Source organism: Cryptomeria japonica, chromosome 11 (genome assembly GCF_030272615.1).
Source record: "Cryptomeria japonica chromosome 11, Sugi_1.0, whole genome shotgun sequence".
In the NCBI taxonomy this organism is placed as follows: domain Eukaryota; kingdom Viridiplantae; phylum Streptophyta; class Pinopsida; order Cupressales; family Cupressaceae; genus Cryptomeria; species Cryptomeria japonica.
This window is the reverse complement of record NC_081415.1, coordinates 217,271,016-217,288,389: the sequence shown is the minus strand read 5'-3', so window position 1 is coordinate 217,288,389 and position 17,374 is coordinate 217,271,016. Positions and strand designations below refer to the sequence as shown.

Sequence of the window (17,374 nt, the reverse complement as noted above, 5' to 3'; positions counted from 1 at the left end):
ATTTCTATCAAGGGAAGAGGCAACTTGTTGCACAGAAAAAGTGTTGGCTAATGAGTGAGCCATTCCAAATTTCTACTTCTTCTGTGATGGTTCTTCATTTGAAACTTCTTTTCTCTGTCTTCTTAGCCCATGAAGTTTCGCATGTCCTTTTTCTTGTGACTTTCACTATCTTGTCTGCCTCTTTACTCCCCTGGTACTGATTTCATGTTGTTCTTCATTCATTTCATCCTTCGAGGATTGTGATTCCAAGTTTCCAATCAAGTTGTAGGTTAAGGGATATTTATTTCTGGCAACCTATTAATTTGTTGATCCAATCACTTTTGTGTATATGTCATAACTAGCCTCATCAATACATTCAAATCTGCTACCTCCACCTCAGACCAATTAGGGGGGCAAGAAGAGGTTTACCCTTTTCTTCTTCAAAACAGCATTAAAAACGATTGCCATCATCCTCCACTAATTTGAGACAGGGAACAAGTGGCACACTCTAGCCATCTGCACGGACAATCTGGAACACATTCTCTTCCTTATTTCAAACTCATCCATAGCAGCTACCCAATAATCCTCAAGGTGTTCCTTGTGCCTGTATCTCCTTCCAAAAACTTTTCAGATCTTGTGGTAAGGATCAAAACTCATCCTTGACTCATATGTCACAAGGGAATAAAACTACAATTCTTCCTCAAATGCCTCGACTGCTTGATGTGAATGACATGTCTCGACTGAATTTCCAAGGGAGATTGGAAAAACTATCTAGTCCTTGTGCTTATTCTTTTGGATCTTGTCATACATGGACAATTGCCTTGTTACCTCTAGCAATATCATCTTGTCGGTTGGGAATCTTGGAAGTCTATAAGGGGGATGATGAAAATCCTTGCATTCTAATATAGGTGAACTTTGGAAACTATATAAACCATGAACCATACCTCTTCACGAATTTCTTAGCATCTTGTGATAACCTCTTATGAGTGCCTCCTTGTAGGGTTCGGACAATGTACATGGAGAAGGCATTTTACCCTCCTGAAATGTGCAGCATTGTTAAGGTGCAATTGAGGATAACATTCGTACAATTTGAATTGTCTTTCTCTATTCCCAACAAGTCCCTTACATGTCCATCCTCTACATCTATAAGTTCTCACCAACATGTAGACTATGGATGAACTCATGTAGAATAATCATGAATGTTCCAAGTTCCTCAACTGTTCATCTAGGTTATCACTAATTATCTTGGCCTAGTTGATCTTCACCCCGATTACTATTTCCTCAATAAAGTAGAACATCCATGGCTCAAAGTTAGAAACTTGAGGGCATCCCATTACCTGGTTCAACAAGGTGACAAGATCCGAATATTCCTCTTTGAAGTCGGACCTAACAAGTCTCTTTGGCATTTTGGAATGATGCCTCCTTGGTTTCAACATTCATGTATTGTTGATGATTTCTGCACAAGAATCAAGTATGTTATTGTGCATCTCCAAAGTTTCCTCCTTTGTTTTGTCGACTGTGGAATTGTACCTTGGAATATTGAAAGCCTCCGCAATAGCCTCATACGAAAGATAAGCCAACACTCTACCATCCGGAGCTACCACATGTCTCTCCTTAGGATCATAATACCTCACACATTCCACCATCAACTCAGTGCACTAGATTGTAGGGGGTAAACAGGCGGCTTGCACAATTCCATTCCTCATCATCCTCTTAGCTATCTTGAACGGATTGTATCCATGACATTTTCTCCTTGAATTCATCCATGTCGACATGTCCAAGGCTGGTGTCTCCAATCTTCTTCCATTTTGAGACGATCCTTGATTCTGGAGGACTCCTTTGTAATCATACTTCATTTGTATTTGTCTTGAAACTCCTTCGGCTCTAGCACCTAACATTTCCCTCGTGAAAATAAAACACCTTAAGTTACAAGAATGAAAAGATGCTAAAATGATTTCAAAATATTTTCAAAATATTTTAATGTAAATGCAAGAAGTAGATGTGATAAAATCATGAAAACTTTAACAAGTTCTTGCATATGGACACATGTAGAAGGATTTTCTCATAAAATTATCAATGAAAATCACAAAAATCATCCACCTTCTTATCTAAAATCCAGAAATGTGAGGAAATCTGATTAAAATGCACACCTACTTTTCTTCAATGCACGAATTTCACTTGGGGGTGATGATGTAGGTCTAAAAGTCTCTCCAAGTTAGGCTTGTTTACTTCTCCTCTGGCTGGAGATTCACCTTTCTTAGGTCTGACCTGGAAATTTGAATTAGGTCTACACAATTTGCCCTAGGTCTGCTGATAAATTTCACACTAGGTCTGCCTCCAAGATCACTCCAAGGTCTTATCCACAAATCCACACCCTCAAACTGATAAAATTCACTCCAATCTGCAAGATAATTGCTTGAAAATCTGATATAATTCATCAAGTCTGCCTTAATTCACTCAGCTCAGCTCCTTATAATTCGCCTTGAATGAATTGCAATGAATTGATGTTGAAATGAAAGAGTTTGATCTCCTTTTATAGCATCCATTAATCTTGAATTTGTAATTCCCAAACAAGGCCGACCTAGTCTAGAATTGTTTGAGATTAAATAAATTAGAACCCACCCCAGGTCGGCTATGCTTGATCACTTGTTTTGGCATTTAAATTTAAAAACTTCCCTCCAAGAAGGCCAACTTGGACACTTATCTCCCTAGGCAAGTTTTCATGCTTGTTAAGGAAAAATGCAAAGGGCGGGTTTGAGGTGCACCTAAGGACAAGGCAAGGCGATATTTGATGATGCATAGGGACAAGTGCTGAGCACGTTGGAAGTGCACTTAAGGACACACAAAGGCGTCTTTTCATGGTGCATAAGAACTAGTCTTTGAGCACTTTTCCATGTGTGAAGGGACAATGTGCTAGGGCAATTTTAAGTGAGAAGGACCAATGATGGGCGCATTTGAGGTGGTGTTAGTGACTTCAATGAAGGTGATCTTCCTAGATGAGAAAGGACAATGCAAAGCGAGATTTCTAAGTCCACAGGGATAAGTGCTAGGCGGAATTCCTAGGTGCCCAAAGACAAATGCTGAGCGGCTTTGAGGTGTGTTTAGGGACAAGGACAATGCCAAGCGCAGATTTGGTGTAGACAAGGACAAAGAACAAGGAAGGACGGAATTCCACCTCAAGAAAGGACAAAGCAGGGTGCCTTTGAAGGGTGCACAAGGACAAGGAAGGGTGCAAATCCCATGTTGCCTTGAGGATAAAACTAGGCGCAAGTGAAGACTAGCCAAGGACAATTGATAACACTTCCATGATGTGATCAAGGACAATGAGGGACGCTAGAGAAATTTCTAAGGGAAATCCATACATTTTCATTGCATTCCACATTTCATCCCTGAATTTGAATTCCAACTCTAAACTTCTATACTTTAGACAAGGATTTTCACAAAAAATCTCCTTATTTCCTATCTTAGCACTTAGCACTTCATCCTTGAATATTTCATTGTTCATCAACACTTAGCACTTCCAAAACCTTAATCCTCTTGATGACTTTCCTAACAACTTTTGCAACACTTTTTGCATTTTGACAACTATGACAACATTTTGCAAAATTGACAATTTTTACATCTTTACAACTTTCTTGCTCTATGACAACATTTTGCACTTCTCAGAATCTCACCCTCAATTCTCAATCTTTACACTTGTTCAACAATTTTGGACTAGGACAAGTGACTTGATCTCATCCTTAAAAACAAATTCGCTATCAAGACTCAAAATTACTGCCAGACACACTAAATCCTAGCAAATGACTAGACTACTAAGCAAAAAGAGGGGGTCCCCATTTGCAATGGGGTGATGTGTGAAAAGGTCACAACACTTTCCTATAACAAAGTGTCTAATTGTGAGGGCCTCTAGACTAAGTTTCTCAAATATGATGTGGATTCGCTTCCTTGCCCCATTTCACAAGTTTTCAATGGGTGATTCATTTCGAGATCCCTTCTACTTGGTTGCAACATATTTTCCACCTCATTTACAAATCTAGGGATTTCTCTAATTCAAATAATTAGAGGATAGTTATGAAAGGGTGTAGTTCTATGAAATTTTATGCCATTGTAATGTCCCCGTTTTCGGGTTCTCTTGTAGTGCAGTTCAGTTTGATCAGAGGAGTAATTCGATGTCACCAGTGAGCTCAAAATGTTCAATGGAGTCATTTGACACTGTCTCGAGAGACTTAAAACAATTTTTTCATTCTTACTATTTGTAGTAAGTGTCAGTATAGTCACCGATTTGATCAGTTGGCAGAGTTACTATTTTTAGTTAGTTGATGATTGCTTAAAGTGATGATATCTTGGCGACTTATGGTGTTTTGAGATATTTTTTAAAAGTATGTTAAAGTATTAAAGTTAAATTAGATATTTAACTTAACGTTATTTAGGAATTGTAGTTTGAGTGGTATATTTCTACTGCCCAACTTAATATGCAAATTGTTGGAGGTACTATTTTTTTTATATTGTAATAACCTCCGCTATTGCTAAACACAGAATTTCCCGTCTTTCATCCGAAGTTCAATGAATGGACATTTAAACAAACAGTTTGCATATTATTGACGATTAATTATTGAGTTGTGAGGAATTGATTTTCATAAACACGTGACTTGAAATGTGATATACAAGTTTTTACGATCAATCAGAACAACTCAATAACGGATAACCAGAATGAAATTCAATAACAGATATCCAGAACGAATTATTATCAAAGATATTCACTGATTCAATAAACAGAAAACAGATTGCACATTATATAAACTTTGTGCCGAGCATTAGGAATCTGACCTTTTTGTGCTTTTAACAACTCAGTCAGTGGAACTTCACATCCAACAGCATATAAAGATATTGCTTTTCCTGATTTAAACCCACGATCTCCAAAAACTTCTTTTCAGAAAATTGAACGAAGCTTACGCCAAGTAATCTCCCAGTTTTGATATGCAATGCTCCAGCCGTAAATATGCAGTTGTGTCCAGGATGAAGAGAATCCGCCAGAAATAAGTAGAATCGCACCTTATAAACTCACGCCAACTTGGAATGTTCCATGCAATCACCCAAAATAATAAAGTTTGTTTTATTCTCAGGGCCTTTGGTCATTGCTGGTGCCGTTGAAACTCAAGCTGCGCTTTCATGTCTTTGTTGGTGTCATTAAAACTCAGACTGCTTATGGTCTTTCAGTTTTCACGTTTAATAGTTGGTATGCTCTTTCAGCTGTCATTTTAGTCTTTCTACAGCTGTTGTCTTGTATTTTCAGGTTCCGAGTTATGCTATGTGTGCAATATCTAATGACCTACATTCTACAGCTTTATATTGCTGTTTATGTAATGTTCTACAGCTTTGTATTGCTGTTTATGGTACTGTTTCAACAAATAAACATCCACAACTTCACAATAATTGGCTCATTTATAATATTAAATTTTCCATCATTCCCAAGTCATTGTTAAATGCTTTCCCAATATTTTTCCATCGGCCCTCTTCAGATAAATTTCAGTAAGTCCGGTGATTAAATATGTCCACAGATTTATTATAATCTATTTGCCGAATGTTGAATGTTAAATAATAATAACCTGCACACGATGATTTGGAATAATTATAAATATCATTGCCCAAGTACTTCCGGCACACTGGTTATTGAGGCTGAGTAAAATATACTTCTAGAATAATATCTATTTGCTCAAATCATAAATTTTATTCTTTAATTCAATAAATCATTAAGAGAACTTCAAATTGAAACTTAACAAAATATGTCTCTAAGATTTATACTAATTAAAATTTGAAATTTGACTTTTCAAAAGATTTACAAATTTCTTCATGAAGTCTAAATGTGAACTCCTTACAAATCCACCACAAATATCAAGTTGGGTTTTGTCCCCAAACCTCCTAAAAGCCACAACTCTCCAAACTCTTCTAATTGTTGTCTTTTGCATTCCAAAGCTCCTTTTAATAATACTTTCTAGCAATGGATTCTTTTAATTAATTACTAAATAAATTATTTTCCTTCAATAAATCACTTAAACTTTAAATAATATTAATTAATTATTAAATAAATGAATAATTAATCAATTATTACATTGCTACCAAAAAAGGATATTACAAATATATATATATGTGTGTGTGTGTGTGTGTGTGTGTGTGTGGGGTTTTTTATCTACTTTCTTCTATTACCCTATTTCCAAGTGCTTGATACTTTTTCTTATAAGTGAGGTTAAATTGATCCAACTTCCTTCTTTCAATTCACCACAAATGTTAGAAGCATTGAATTCCCTTTGGATACTATTTATTCACACATAGTGTAATCTCCCCATTCATGGTCATTCCAACATTTTTAATTGGTTTAGTTTCTTTGGAGAGCACCGTCCTTTTTAGAATAGAGTTTAGTTTTTTTTGTTGTGTTAGGGGAATCAAGTTGAGTCCATTGATTCTTTTTGGGTGGAGTTTCAATATTTTGAGAGTATTAAAACTTCTTGCAAGAATATTCCATTTTTGGAAAGTGAAATTTAAGTAAAATTGATCTCTAGTGAGCTTCAAAGTATGTTGGTATATTCAAAATTCACCTTTGGGCTATTTTTTGTATTTTTCACAACTTTGACTAGATGTGCGGAAAATAATTTATTAATTAAATAATTAAACATTAAGTTGGCAAAAAATTAAAATTAACTTATATTAATTATTTAATAAGGTGAATTTCAAATTTTCAAGTTACTAAAGTGCCAAAAAAAAAAGAAGTAAAAATAAAATAAAGTCACATTATGGAGCAAAAGGATTGTTATTTAAAAAGTGAGTTTTAAAGTATAATTTTCAAAAAGTTGTTTTTGGGAGTTTGAGATGTTTCTTAGCTCTTCAATTCCTAGGACAAAAACCCTATGGACATTAGGTTTTGATAATGAGAGATCTACCTTCTTTGATTTTTAGGTGGAGCCATTTAGATGTCATACATGTATTAAGAATTTGCATGTAATGGATTTGTGTTGAAAGTTTTATTATTTTTTCAAAAATTACAATTTTGTTTGTTCAAATTGGAAAGATCTCATATTATTGTGTAGTGCATGTGTAGTAATGAGATAAATTGAAAATAATATTTTATAGTGTTTTGTGTGCTTTTGAAAAAGTGAGCAAGAGTTATTATATTCGATACGTGATGCAACTTGCTTAGCCCAATTTTTTTTTGTACAAGTCAAAGAAGTAGAGTTTAAATTTAATATAAGGCATTGAAATTCAACTCACATGGAGTGTAATTGTGTGTATTGTGTTGTTTATGTAAATTGAACATGGACATTGAATTCTTGTCTCTTTGTCATATATGAAATATATTATCTGCGTTCATTTAATCTCAAAGGCATCTCAATGTCTCTCTTGTAATGTTGTTCACTTGTTAAAGCTAGTCATTAGCATCAAGCTCATAACAAGTAAAAGAGACATAATTTTTAGTAAATTCTTAATAACTTGGAAATAGTACAAAGCTTGGAAAAGCTATGAAAGATGGAAATTACTATTGAACCTTGAGGAGTTAATGAAAATATAATTGAGATGTAGGGTACATATAACTCTAATGGAAGGAATGCTCATTTCTATGCTCTTGACTATCAATGTTTTCTTATTTAATGAAACATTGACACTCTTATAGAATTGTTTTAGGTGTTAACTATAATTTGTAAAATCCTCTTTGATTATTTCATTTAACTACATCTTTATTTTTAACTATCACCTTCTCTAAGTATGATAAATTGTAAGTTAGATTAAGTTGTTCTAGTATAGGTGTGCAAATCAACATATAAACTTCCATTAGAAGTAACTTGTTTTTGTATGGAAAATTACCACACACAATTTTAAAATTATGTTGAACCTTCAATAGAAATAACTTGTATTTGTATGAAAATTATCATGAATCATTTTTAGAATAAGTAGCTAGGAAGCATAAGATGTATCAAATAATATCATCAACACACAGATTAATAGCCCATAAATCATTTTTAGAATAGATAGCTAGCAAGCATAAGATGTATCAAATAATATCATTAACACACAGATTAGTAGCCAACATTGTATGAATTTTTTAAAGTCCTTTGATGACAATTGTTTTCTTGAATGAAAGCATTTTATTTTTCATTAGGAGCTCTCCCTCATGTGACCAATATATTAAGATCAATCAAAAAGCCTTTCTCTCATATTTTATGCTTTCATAGAAGATGTATTTGTTGCTTTTTGGTAGTTCTATTTGTAATTTTTATTTTATATGTTTCAAAATAGGATCATTGAGTTAACATCAATGTATTCATTTTTTTTCTTCAGTTTATAGATAAACTGGGCTAATGGAAGCACAATCTTGAACTATCCAAGTTTCATTATTTTTTGAAATCTCAGTTTTGACTTTTACATGTAATTTGGACTTACTTTAGTATTGATGTCTTATGTCCCAGAGATCTATCTTACAATCAATTCAATGGAACTCTTCCAACTTGGTTCAATAACACAACTTTGAATGCGTAAGTCAAGGGGAGTGGATAGCTTTATTTAAACCAAGTCATTAGCTAGACTTTTCAAACTCTTTAGTAATTGATCTGATAAAAGTCTACTATTCTGCTACTTTTCCTCTATTTATACCTTTTTTACTTTCATTTTTGTCTAATATATGCACCTTCTCTTGTTGAGTATAAATGTCTTTCTTGTTGGGAACTATATCCAACAAGGTTCTTCTATAGATTCATTTTGCAACATGTGAAATTTAATTTTCTCTATGTGCAGAAATCTGGTCGGAAATTACTTGGATATAAACAATACAAATGATGGGTAAGAATATTCATTTATTGTTATAATATTGAGCAAACATTACAATCACACTTGTTCACATTCTACCACATAAAAGGAAATTTTTTACATTATTCTTCTTTAATCTAATACATTAGGTTAGATTGTGTATGAATTCAAATTTTTTTTGTCAAAGCTTAAATGTACATTTGTTTAATATATTCCTAGACTTAAATTGTTCCTTTAAATTAGCATGAAGAACATCATACATTCAATTCGATGGCAATGTTTTTTACTATAGACTTGCCTCAAGTAGATTGGCTTGCCTTCAACGGACTTTTCCTTGTAATAAAGGAACTCCACGCTGTAAGTTATTCAAGTTATTTTATTTTATGTATATCCAATTGCATTGAGGAGTTAAATAGGACCTTACACCTAGGAGGTGAAGATGTTATTTTTCAAGTTGGTTAGCAATAACAAATTATATCATGAAAGTTAAAGTTTTGTAGTAGGGAAAAGATGATAATATCAAACTTTAAATCACTTCTTGTAGGCAAATGAACAAAAGCCTAAAAGGAAATAGCTAGAGAAGATACCATGATTCAATGAAACTAAATATAAAATGAGAGAAAACACATAAAAATGTATAATTTAAACAAATAAGTAAACAAATTTGTAAATGCTAACTAACTTAATGTAATAACAATTCCTCAATATTACTATTGTTTGTTTTACAAGTGCTAACACAATTGACCAAGCATCTTCCATATAATTTAGAATTACCAATTTCATTACCTTTCCAACTAAAGATGATTGTTATCTAGCTTGATAGTGCATCTTTTGTTGCCTAGTGACTTTATTGGTTCTTGTTGTTTGGGCTTGACCTTTCTAGGTCTTGTTTTGTTGTTTTGTCTTGTTATTTAGGTTTGGTCCCACATAAAATTTCAAGATATGATTTCTACCACTCTCTTTTAAATTATGAAAAGTGATAATCCCTTATTCATAAATAAGGTACCTAAATAGATACTTTATCTTTTGTGTGGACGTGGATGTGGATGTTGCTTCCTCACAAGGGCAAAGTCACTTGTGCTTTTAAGAGACTCCTAAATTTTGGTGCAATTTTAGACATTTGTCCACTATTTCCCAAAGATTAAAAAAGAAATTGAAAAAAATGTATCACCTTTATTTGTCTTCAAATGACATGATTTCTTTACATCCTTGTAGATGACAAAATATTTGAAAATTTTCATTTAGTCTTTCTTCTCACATGGTCATAATTGGGCACAATTCCACTTGAATTGTAGCTCAATATGTGCTCCATATTCTTCATCATGACTTTGTTAGTTGATGAGTTGGCTTACACGTGTTTTGTCTTTTCTTGTTGATGGGAGATGACCTTGGAACAACTTTGAATACCTTTTACTCATAGGTGTAATTCATATAAAAATAATGTTATTTTCTTTTATTTTTCAATGCATTCTTTGATTGCTCCAAATAATTGTCACCATCATCTAGAAGTAGCTCATCTCGACCTCTAACCATACACCAAATGCTCAATAGTATCCACCACAATAGTTTCATTATGAGAGATCGCACTCTCTTTTTCTACAATCATTATTAACATATGCAAATTTCTAACCATAGACGCACCATACTTTTCTCCATGATTGTGATGTGAAAGGAAGGAGTTATAATTTGTACCCAAGACCATGCAACAAGTGAATTTTCTGAACTAGTTCAGAAACTTCAATTATCTACTATCGCCTTTATTCTTTATCCAACAAGTATGAATTGACCTTGTCAAAAGTCAAAATGTGTCTTTCTACTAATAAGGTTGAGAGGCTCGAGAAAAGTCTCATAAGATGGTGATAGGCTATTAATAATCAGTGCAACCATATCTTCTTTGTCCGATCCGAAGATGTTTTTATTTTTAGAAGATGCTTTAATAGAGACCCACCCTCGTGAAATTCTTCAAATAAAGAAATTAATATTTTTTTCCGAACTTTCCCATAATAACTCGAGTAATGATAGGGCTATCTGTGACACTCGTCAAAATCATCCCCACACAAACCTGCAGTCACTGATGATGAAAAGAGCAGAGATGAAGATGCTGAAAGAAGACAAGAATGAGGGAGTTGAAACCGTTAATTTCACAATCTTCAGTCGACTCATCATCCATCCGACATTCCCAGCATTGAGGCAACAGTCAGATTTGGAAGTAGGCTTAAAGGAAGTTGCTGGGCATGCAGTTGAAACATTGTGCTGTCGTCAATGATGAAGTTACTGGAAAGAAGAATGGCGATGGCTACCCAGACTATTGTTGAGCCAATATCCAAAGTTCATTTGAAGTTGAAGTACGTGGAGATCAAGAACTGTTACTATATTATCTTTCATTCCAATCTCTTATACACGTGCTAAAGCTCTTCTGTTGCTTCAACTGTAAACTAGGACAATGATATGGATTGCTCGGATCCCCAAATCCCTCCTTCCGAGTCATTGGAATTTCCGCACGTAGAGGCAGTTTAAGGGACTTTCTTCCTTGGTATTCGTCATAAAAATTCAAAGCTCCTCAAATTCACTTGTCATGTCTGGGTAGAAGAACCCCATAACAGGCATATCCAATTTAATTTCAATCTAATGATTCTACAGCTCATCAAGATAGGTTCTGAGCACTTTTTTTTGGAAGCTATTCTGTATTTTGTCATTTTCTTCCTTATCTTTTTCATTTGGCTAAAACTTTTCTTACTGGTACCAGTGAACAACAATAATATCCTGAGAATTGTCTTTCAAGTGCACTTCAGTCACAGTGTCTCATTCTAGGATTTCACAGTTACTAATAAGGACTTACACAAGGTACGTTAGTGTAAAGGCATCATGTTCCACATTTCTAATTTTCTACAGACTTCAAGAAGACAGACTTGCAGGACTTTAGTACTTACAAAATCTCTAGAGTTGTGACCACAAGGATCAAATAGTTGGTTTTCTGTGGAAAAAGAAAATAAATATGCACCTTGAATCTTCCTATTTATTGAAACTGTATTCTTAATCTAGAGGATCAGATGGGAGGAAGAAGAAGTTCTTTCGGGGAAACAAACCATAAAGCAACCATTTTCTATCAACCAATAACAATTAAAAAGATGACAATGATGCTGTTGCTTCCTATGAAATGAAGCATTTGTAAATGTATTTGAATTTTCAATTCAAAGAGCAAGTTATATTCAATTTAATTTTTCTTTTCTATGTTATTTCACAATATAATAAATCTGATTTCTTTTCTTTGTTGCAGGTGGAGAATTTTATATGTCCTCTCCACAACATTTTATCGGTATATATATATAATGGAGAGGACCGATCAAGTGGTACCTTGATCGGTCATGTCCAAAGGACATGATCGACCAAGATACCCCTTGGTTGTGTCCCTCCATAACCGATTGCTAATTGGTGCCATAACATATGTAAATGAACCGATATCATTTCCGTTGTCAATATACAACATAACAAGGCTGATGGTAATCGATGACATGTTGGATAAAACCCGATCAATATTAATCGGTGGCAATGTTTGGTTTAAGCCCGATTAATATATACGGTGGCAATTAAAATGGTTTAAGTCCGATAACTTAAGTTAGTCGGTGGTAATGCATTAAGTCTGATAACCATTTAATTCATCAAGCCTGATCATTATGTAAATTCGGTGGCTATTAAAATGATAACCCGATAATGAATCGGGGGTTAGAACAAAACCCGATCATTATCGGTTTAATAGTTTGCACTTAATTTAATCATCAGTTTGCACGAGTAACATAATTGATAGATGCTGTAACAGAATAAGGAGAGCAATTATAACATAAATATCAGATAAAGGAATAATCAGTGAAATCTGAAATTATCTATCTATGAGATAGATGATTGAATGGGAGACTTCATTTATCTCCCATTCAATCATTTATCTCCCCGAAGCTATTATGTATCAACAACATTCAGTTTAGTTTGGTATTATAATAAAGTTTTTCCTCATAAAAAAGAAATGTAACCTCTTGTTTTCTTGTCCAAGGAGTGCTGGAATATTTGTTAATTATAACATTTTGACTTCAAAATTTTCAGATTCTCAATTTGCAATAAACTGTGGCGGCTTACAAAAGACTTCCCAGCTTGGAATTTCTTATGAAAGTGACAACGAAACACTTGATGCTGCCTCATTTTATGTGAGTGATACACAAAAGTGGGGAGTCAGCAATACTGGAGTTTTTCTGGACAATCCAGCAGCTAGTTTTACACAATCCAGTCAATCTCAATTCACGAATACGTTAGATACAGAACTCTACCAAACGGCACGCTTATCTTCCAGTTCACTAAGGTACTATGGTTTAGGGCTTGAAAATGGAGAATATACAGTAAAACTACAGTTTGCTGAAATAGATATTCTAGACACTCAAAGCTGGAAGAGCCTTGGAAAACGCATTTTTGATGTTTCTGTTCAGGTATGTGTAGCCCACTTTAATTATGATTTGATTTCTATTTCCTCTTCAAACAGTGTCGATGTATTTCCTTGTTTTGTATGGGGAAACGGAGGTACAGATAATTTTTGGCATATTTTCTATTATGGTCCTTTGTTGTTTACAAATGTCAAGTGCGAATGACATCGATAAAAAGATTTAGGCAATCACAATGCATGCAATCTCATTTGGATTCTTTATTTTCTCATTTGGTAAATACTAGCTTTGCACAGTACCTCAGTTCTACAACTTTTTGTCCACTGATGTTGTAGGGGAGTAAAGTATTAACAAATTTCAACATACAAGAGGAGGCGGGAGGTTCATTTGTAGCAGTTGAGCAATCTTTCACGACAAATGTGACTGAAAATTTCCTTGAAATCCATTTTTTCTGGGCTGGGAAGGGAACGTGCTGTATCACAGAACAAGGAACCTATGGACCTTTAATATCAGCCATAAGTGTTACACCTGGTAAAAAAAAAATGGCGCGACTTTTCTCTTTATTTAATTTAAAGATGAAGATGTAAACAGAACGTAATTATGTTGGGATGAGGACAATGCATAGAAACGAGCAACACTTTAGTAAAATTAGTAAAATACAATTTTTAGCAGTTGCCTGCAAATTTATTTACATAATTTACAACATTAAATGCATATTGGAAACCCTAGACATCTTTAAACCAGAAAATTTTATTGTGTATAGAATTCAATGCTACTGTATCGAATCTTCCACCTTCCAACTCCACTCCAAAGAAAAGCAAGACTGGAGTAGTGATGGGAACTGTTCTTGGTGTAACGGCTGCTGTTTTGACATGTCTTGTTTTTATCATTTCCTGGCGGAGGAGAGTCAGAAAGTCCTTAGAAGCACGTGGTCAGGAACAAGAAGGTAATAGAAAGAGCTTTTAGGTAGTGCAATTTCATGAATTGTATCTTTCTCCCAATTGAGTTGACTTTGATTTTGAGGAATTTCGTAATGGTGTTGATACCCATCACATCTTGCTTCTTTATCAGCACTTGAAGGAATCCAGACAAAACCAAACATATTTAGCTATGCTGACATGAAGAATGCGACAAGTGACTTTCATGAAGAAAATAAGTTGGGAGAGGGAGGATTTGGTACAGTTCATAAGGTATGTTAATGTGCATTATAGTATTTGCATTCACTTGTTTTAAATTTGTGTACAGATATAAACTCCATAGAGAAAACATAACATTCTTCGTAATTTATGTTTCCTAGCAATTATTTCTCATGTTTCATGCTAATTACGAATCTCTCTTTATCTTTAAATTGTGCTGGAATATGGCATTATAACAGGGCATTCTTCCAGATGGTAAATTAGTAGCAGTGAAGCAACTGTCAGCTGAATCTAAGCAAGGAAAGCGTGAGTTTATAAATGAAGTAGCTGTAATATCTGCAGTGCAACATAGGAACCTCGTTAAATTGCATGGATGCTGTGTAGAAGGAGAACACCGTATTTTGATCTACGAATGTCTGGAAAACAACAGTCTTGCACAAGCTTTATTTGGTAAGAATATATGGCCACACCACTTGATTTGTAAGAGTTATTTTGTACTCCTTCACAACATAGCAACAAATATATGAGTTTCATGTATGCTAAATCGCAGGCAACAAAAGATCTGAAATCCACCTGGACTGGCCCACTCGACACAACATCTGCATTGGGACTGCACGTGGGCTTGCTTACCTTCACGAGGAATCCAGTGTCCGAATAGTGCATCGAGACATCAAAGCGAGTAACATCCTATTGGATAACTTTCTAAACCCTAAGATTGCAGATTTTGGATTGGCTAAGCTATTTGATGAAACCAAAACTCATATCAGTACCAGAGTTGCTGGCACAATGTAAGATTACCTTGAGTATTAGATTTCATTTTTGTGAAAGAGATGAAGTTTTCTTATACAAACAGTATAATGTTCTGATATTGTAAGATCCTATGTGAATGAGATATTCTTCCGGGTCACAATCTTGTTTATCTGTTCACAAATGCTTTCTTTTCTTTATTACATGTATGAACGAACAATTTTATTTTTTTTAGGGCTGATTAATAAAACTATTGTACATGTTGAAGCTTTTACAAACAGTTGAAGTTCCCATGTCTACTTTCGTATAATCTGATTGGAAAGTGTTTGTGTTTGAAGAGGATATCTGGCTCCAGAATATGCAATGCGAGGTCACCTCACAGAAAAGGCTGATGTTTTCAGCTTTGGTGTTGTTGCTTTAGAAGTGGTGAGCGGAAGGAGTAATACAGAGACAAGCTTGCCAGAAGAGAGTATCTACCTTCTGGAATGGGTGTGTACTAATTTAGCAAAGTTTCTTCAATATGCAGATTATAGTTTTTGTCTAGTTTAGTCATTACTAATGACCATCACCCACTCATCAAATTGTAGGCTTGGCAATTGCATGAGCAAAAGAGACTGCTGGAATTGATGGATCCTCAACTAAGACCAACATACATAGAAGAAGAAGTCCTCAGAGTAATTGCAGTAGCCCTTCTTTGCACACAAGCTTTGCCTGCAAAACGCCCATCAATGTCTCGAGTAGTAGCAATGCTGACTGGTGATCTAGACGAAATTCCTATTGCTTCTCGCCCCGGTTATATCACAGATTGGCAGTACAACAACCATTTGGCTTCTCGAGATTCTGAAAACCTATCTATTGCACTAACACCACAGCGGAAAAGCACAGATATATTGCTGCCTGAAAATAAATAAATGACTCCATCAATGATCCACCTGGCTTTAGGAGATGGCCGATGAATATTGAACTCAAGGAACAACGTGGAGACCTCGTCCTTGCTAATGTCCCCACATTTTGTAGTGACTATGTTTAGATGTAGTGTAGTACCGTTTTTCATAGACTCCCATACAATTGACGTCCACTATATCCCACATCCACACATGTTTATAATGAAGTTGATATTAAAATTTGGGAGTAGGGATATAATCGCTGGTTTTTAATATTTTAGTGTTTCATTGTATTATGTAAACGCCCATACAATTCACCTCCACTGTATCCCACATCTACAAGTGATTTTATTGCAAGTTAATCTTAAAATTTGGGAGTAGGGATACAATTGCTGGTTTTTGGTTTTTATATTTAGTGTTTCATTTTATTATTAAATATGTCAATTTGTTTAATATGTTGTAATTTATTGGTGAGTGTTTGTGCATGAGTTTTTCTCAATATGTGTATAACAAAATCAAGTGAAATTTAAAATTTCGGGTTTTGTTTTTAGAGTATGTATACATATTGAAAGCACTTTATTTAGTGATTTTGTAAGATTTTATATTCATGTGCAACTCAAACACAAAGAGAATTTAATTTAACGCATGTTCACAAATTGACAACTTTGGGAAAGGAAATGCAAATCAATATGCAGCTAAAAAGTATACAATGGAAGTCCCTAGCGCATCTCCAGTTTGCATACAAATATGAAAACAAAGATATATAGTTTCTTGTGCTAGTCTTTGAATGCATCTACACCCACATATTTCCATGAATGTGCCCCTACATGCAAGTATTAGTATTTGCATAATTACCCTTGATATTCAAATGTCATTCAAGAATAGTAGAGTTGCAATTTATATGCAATTATGAAAAGCAAGCATCCATTGGGTAAGTGCACAAAGATGGTGGTCAAAAAAGTGGACACACCAAAAAAAAACATGAAAAACACCAAAACGCGCATGGGGTATTTCAAATTTAAAGAACCCAGTACACATTTAGGCTCGTTTTGCCGAGCCTAACCAAAGCTAAACCGCGTGCGCGGTTTAAAACATACTAACCACGTACGCGGTTTAAAGAATACTAACCGTGTACGCGGTTTAAAACATACTAACTGCGTACGCGGTTCTATCTGTCAATAAAATGCAATTCACTTACATTCCATTAGGTTTTTTAGTAGGATATATACATAAAATATAACATTTAAGTATAAGTGACATTTGTCTTTGTATTTTATCTTATACTTTAAGTTATATTTTATGTATATATTGTTAGGATGTTTGAGAGTGGTTCCAGATCTCTATTATAATGTAGATTCTAATTTTTTGAGTATTCTTATAAATTTCAGACTTAGTCAAATTTCAGTAATCA

At 34.4% G+C, this 17,374-nt stretch overlaps 1 protein-coding gene across 1 annotated transcript in view; it reads left to right on the top strand.

Moving 5' to 3' along the window:
- The window catches only part of LOC131063820 (probable LRR receptor-like serine/threonine-protein kinase At1g56130), a 101,467-nt gene extending 85,051 nt beyond the window's left edge, over positions 1-16,416 (top strand). The window contains 12 exon segments of the mRNA XM_059214032.1: positions 8,436-8,501; positions 8,761-8,805; positions 9,065-9,129; positions 12,868-13,244; positions 13,532-13,727; positions 13,960-14,142; positions 14,268-14,386; positions 14,572-14,638; positions 14,717-14,782; positions 14,883-15,120; positions 15,418-15,568; positions 15,667-16,416. Coding sequence (XP_059070015.1) covers positions 8,436-8,501; positions 8,761-8,805; positions 9,065-9,129; positions 12,868-13,244; positions 13,532-13,727; positions 13,960-14,142; positions 14,268-14,386; positions 14,572-14,638; positions 14,717-14,782; positions 14,883-15,120; positions 15,418-15,568; positions 15,667-15,990 — 1,897 coding nt within the window. The 3' untranslated portion in view covers positions 15,991-16,416.
- The last annotated feature ends 958 nt before the right edge of the window (positions 16,417-17,374 follow it).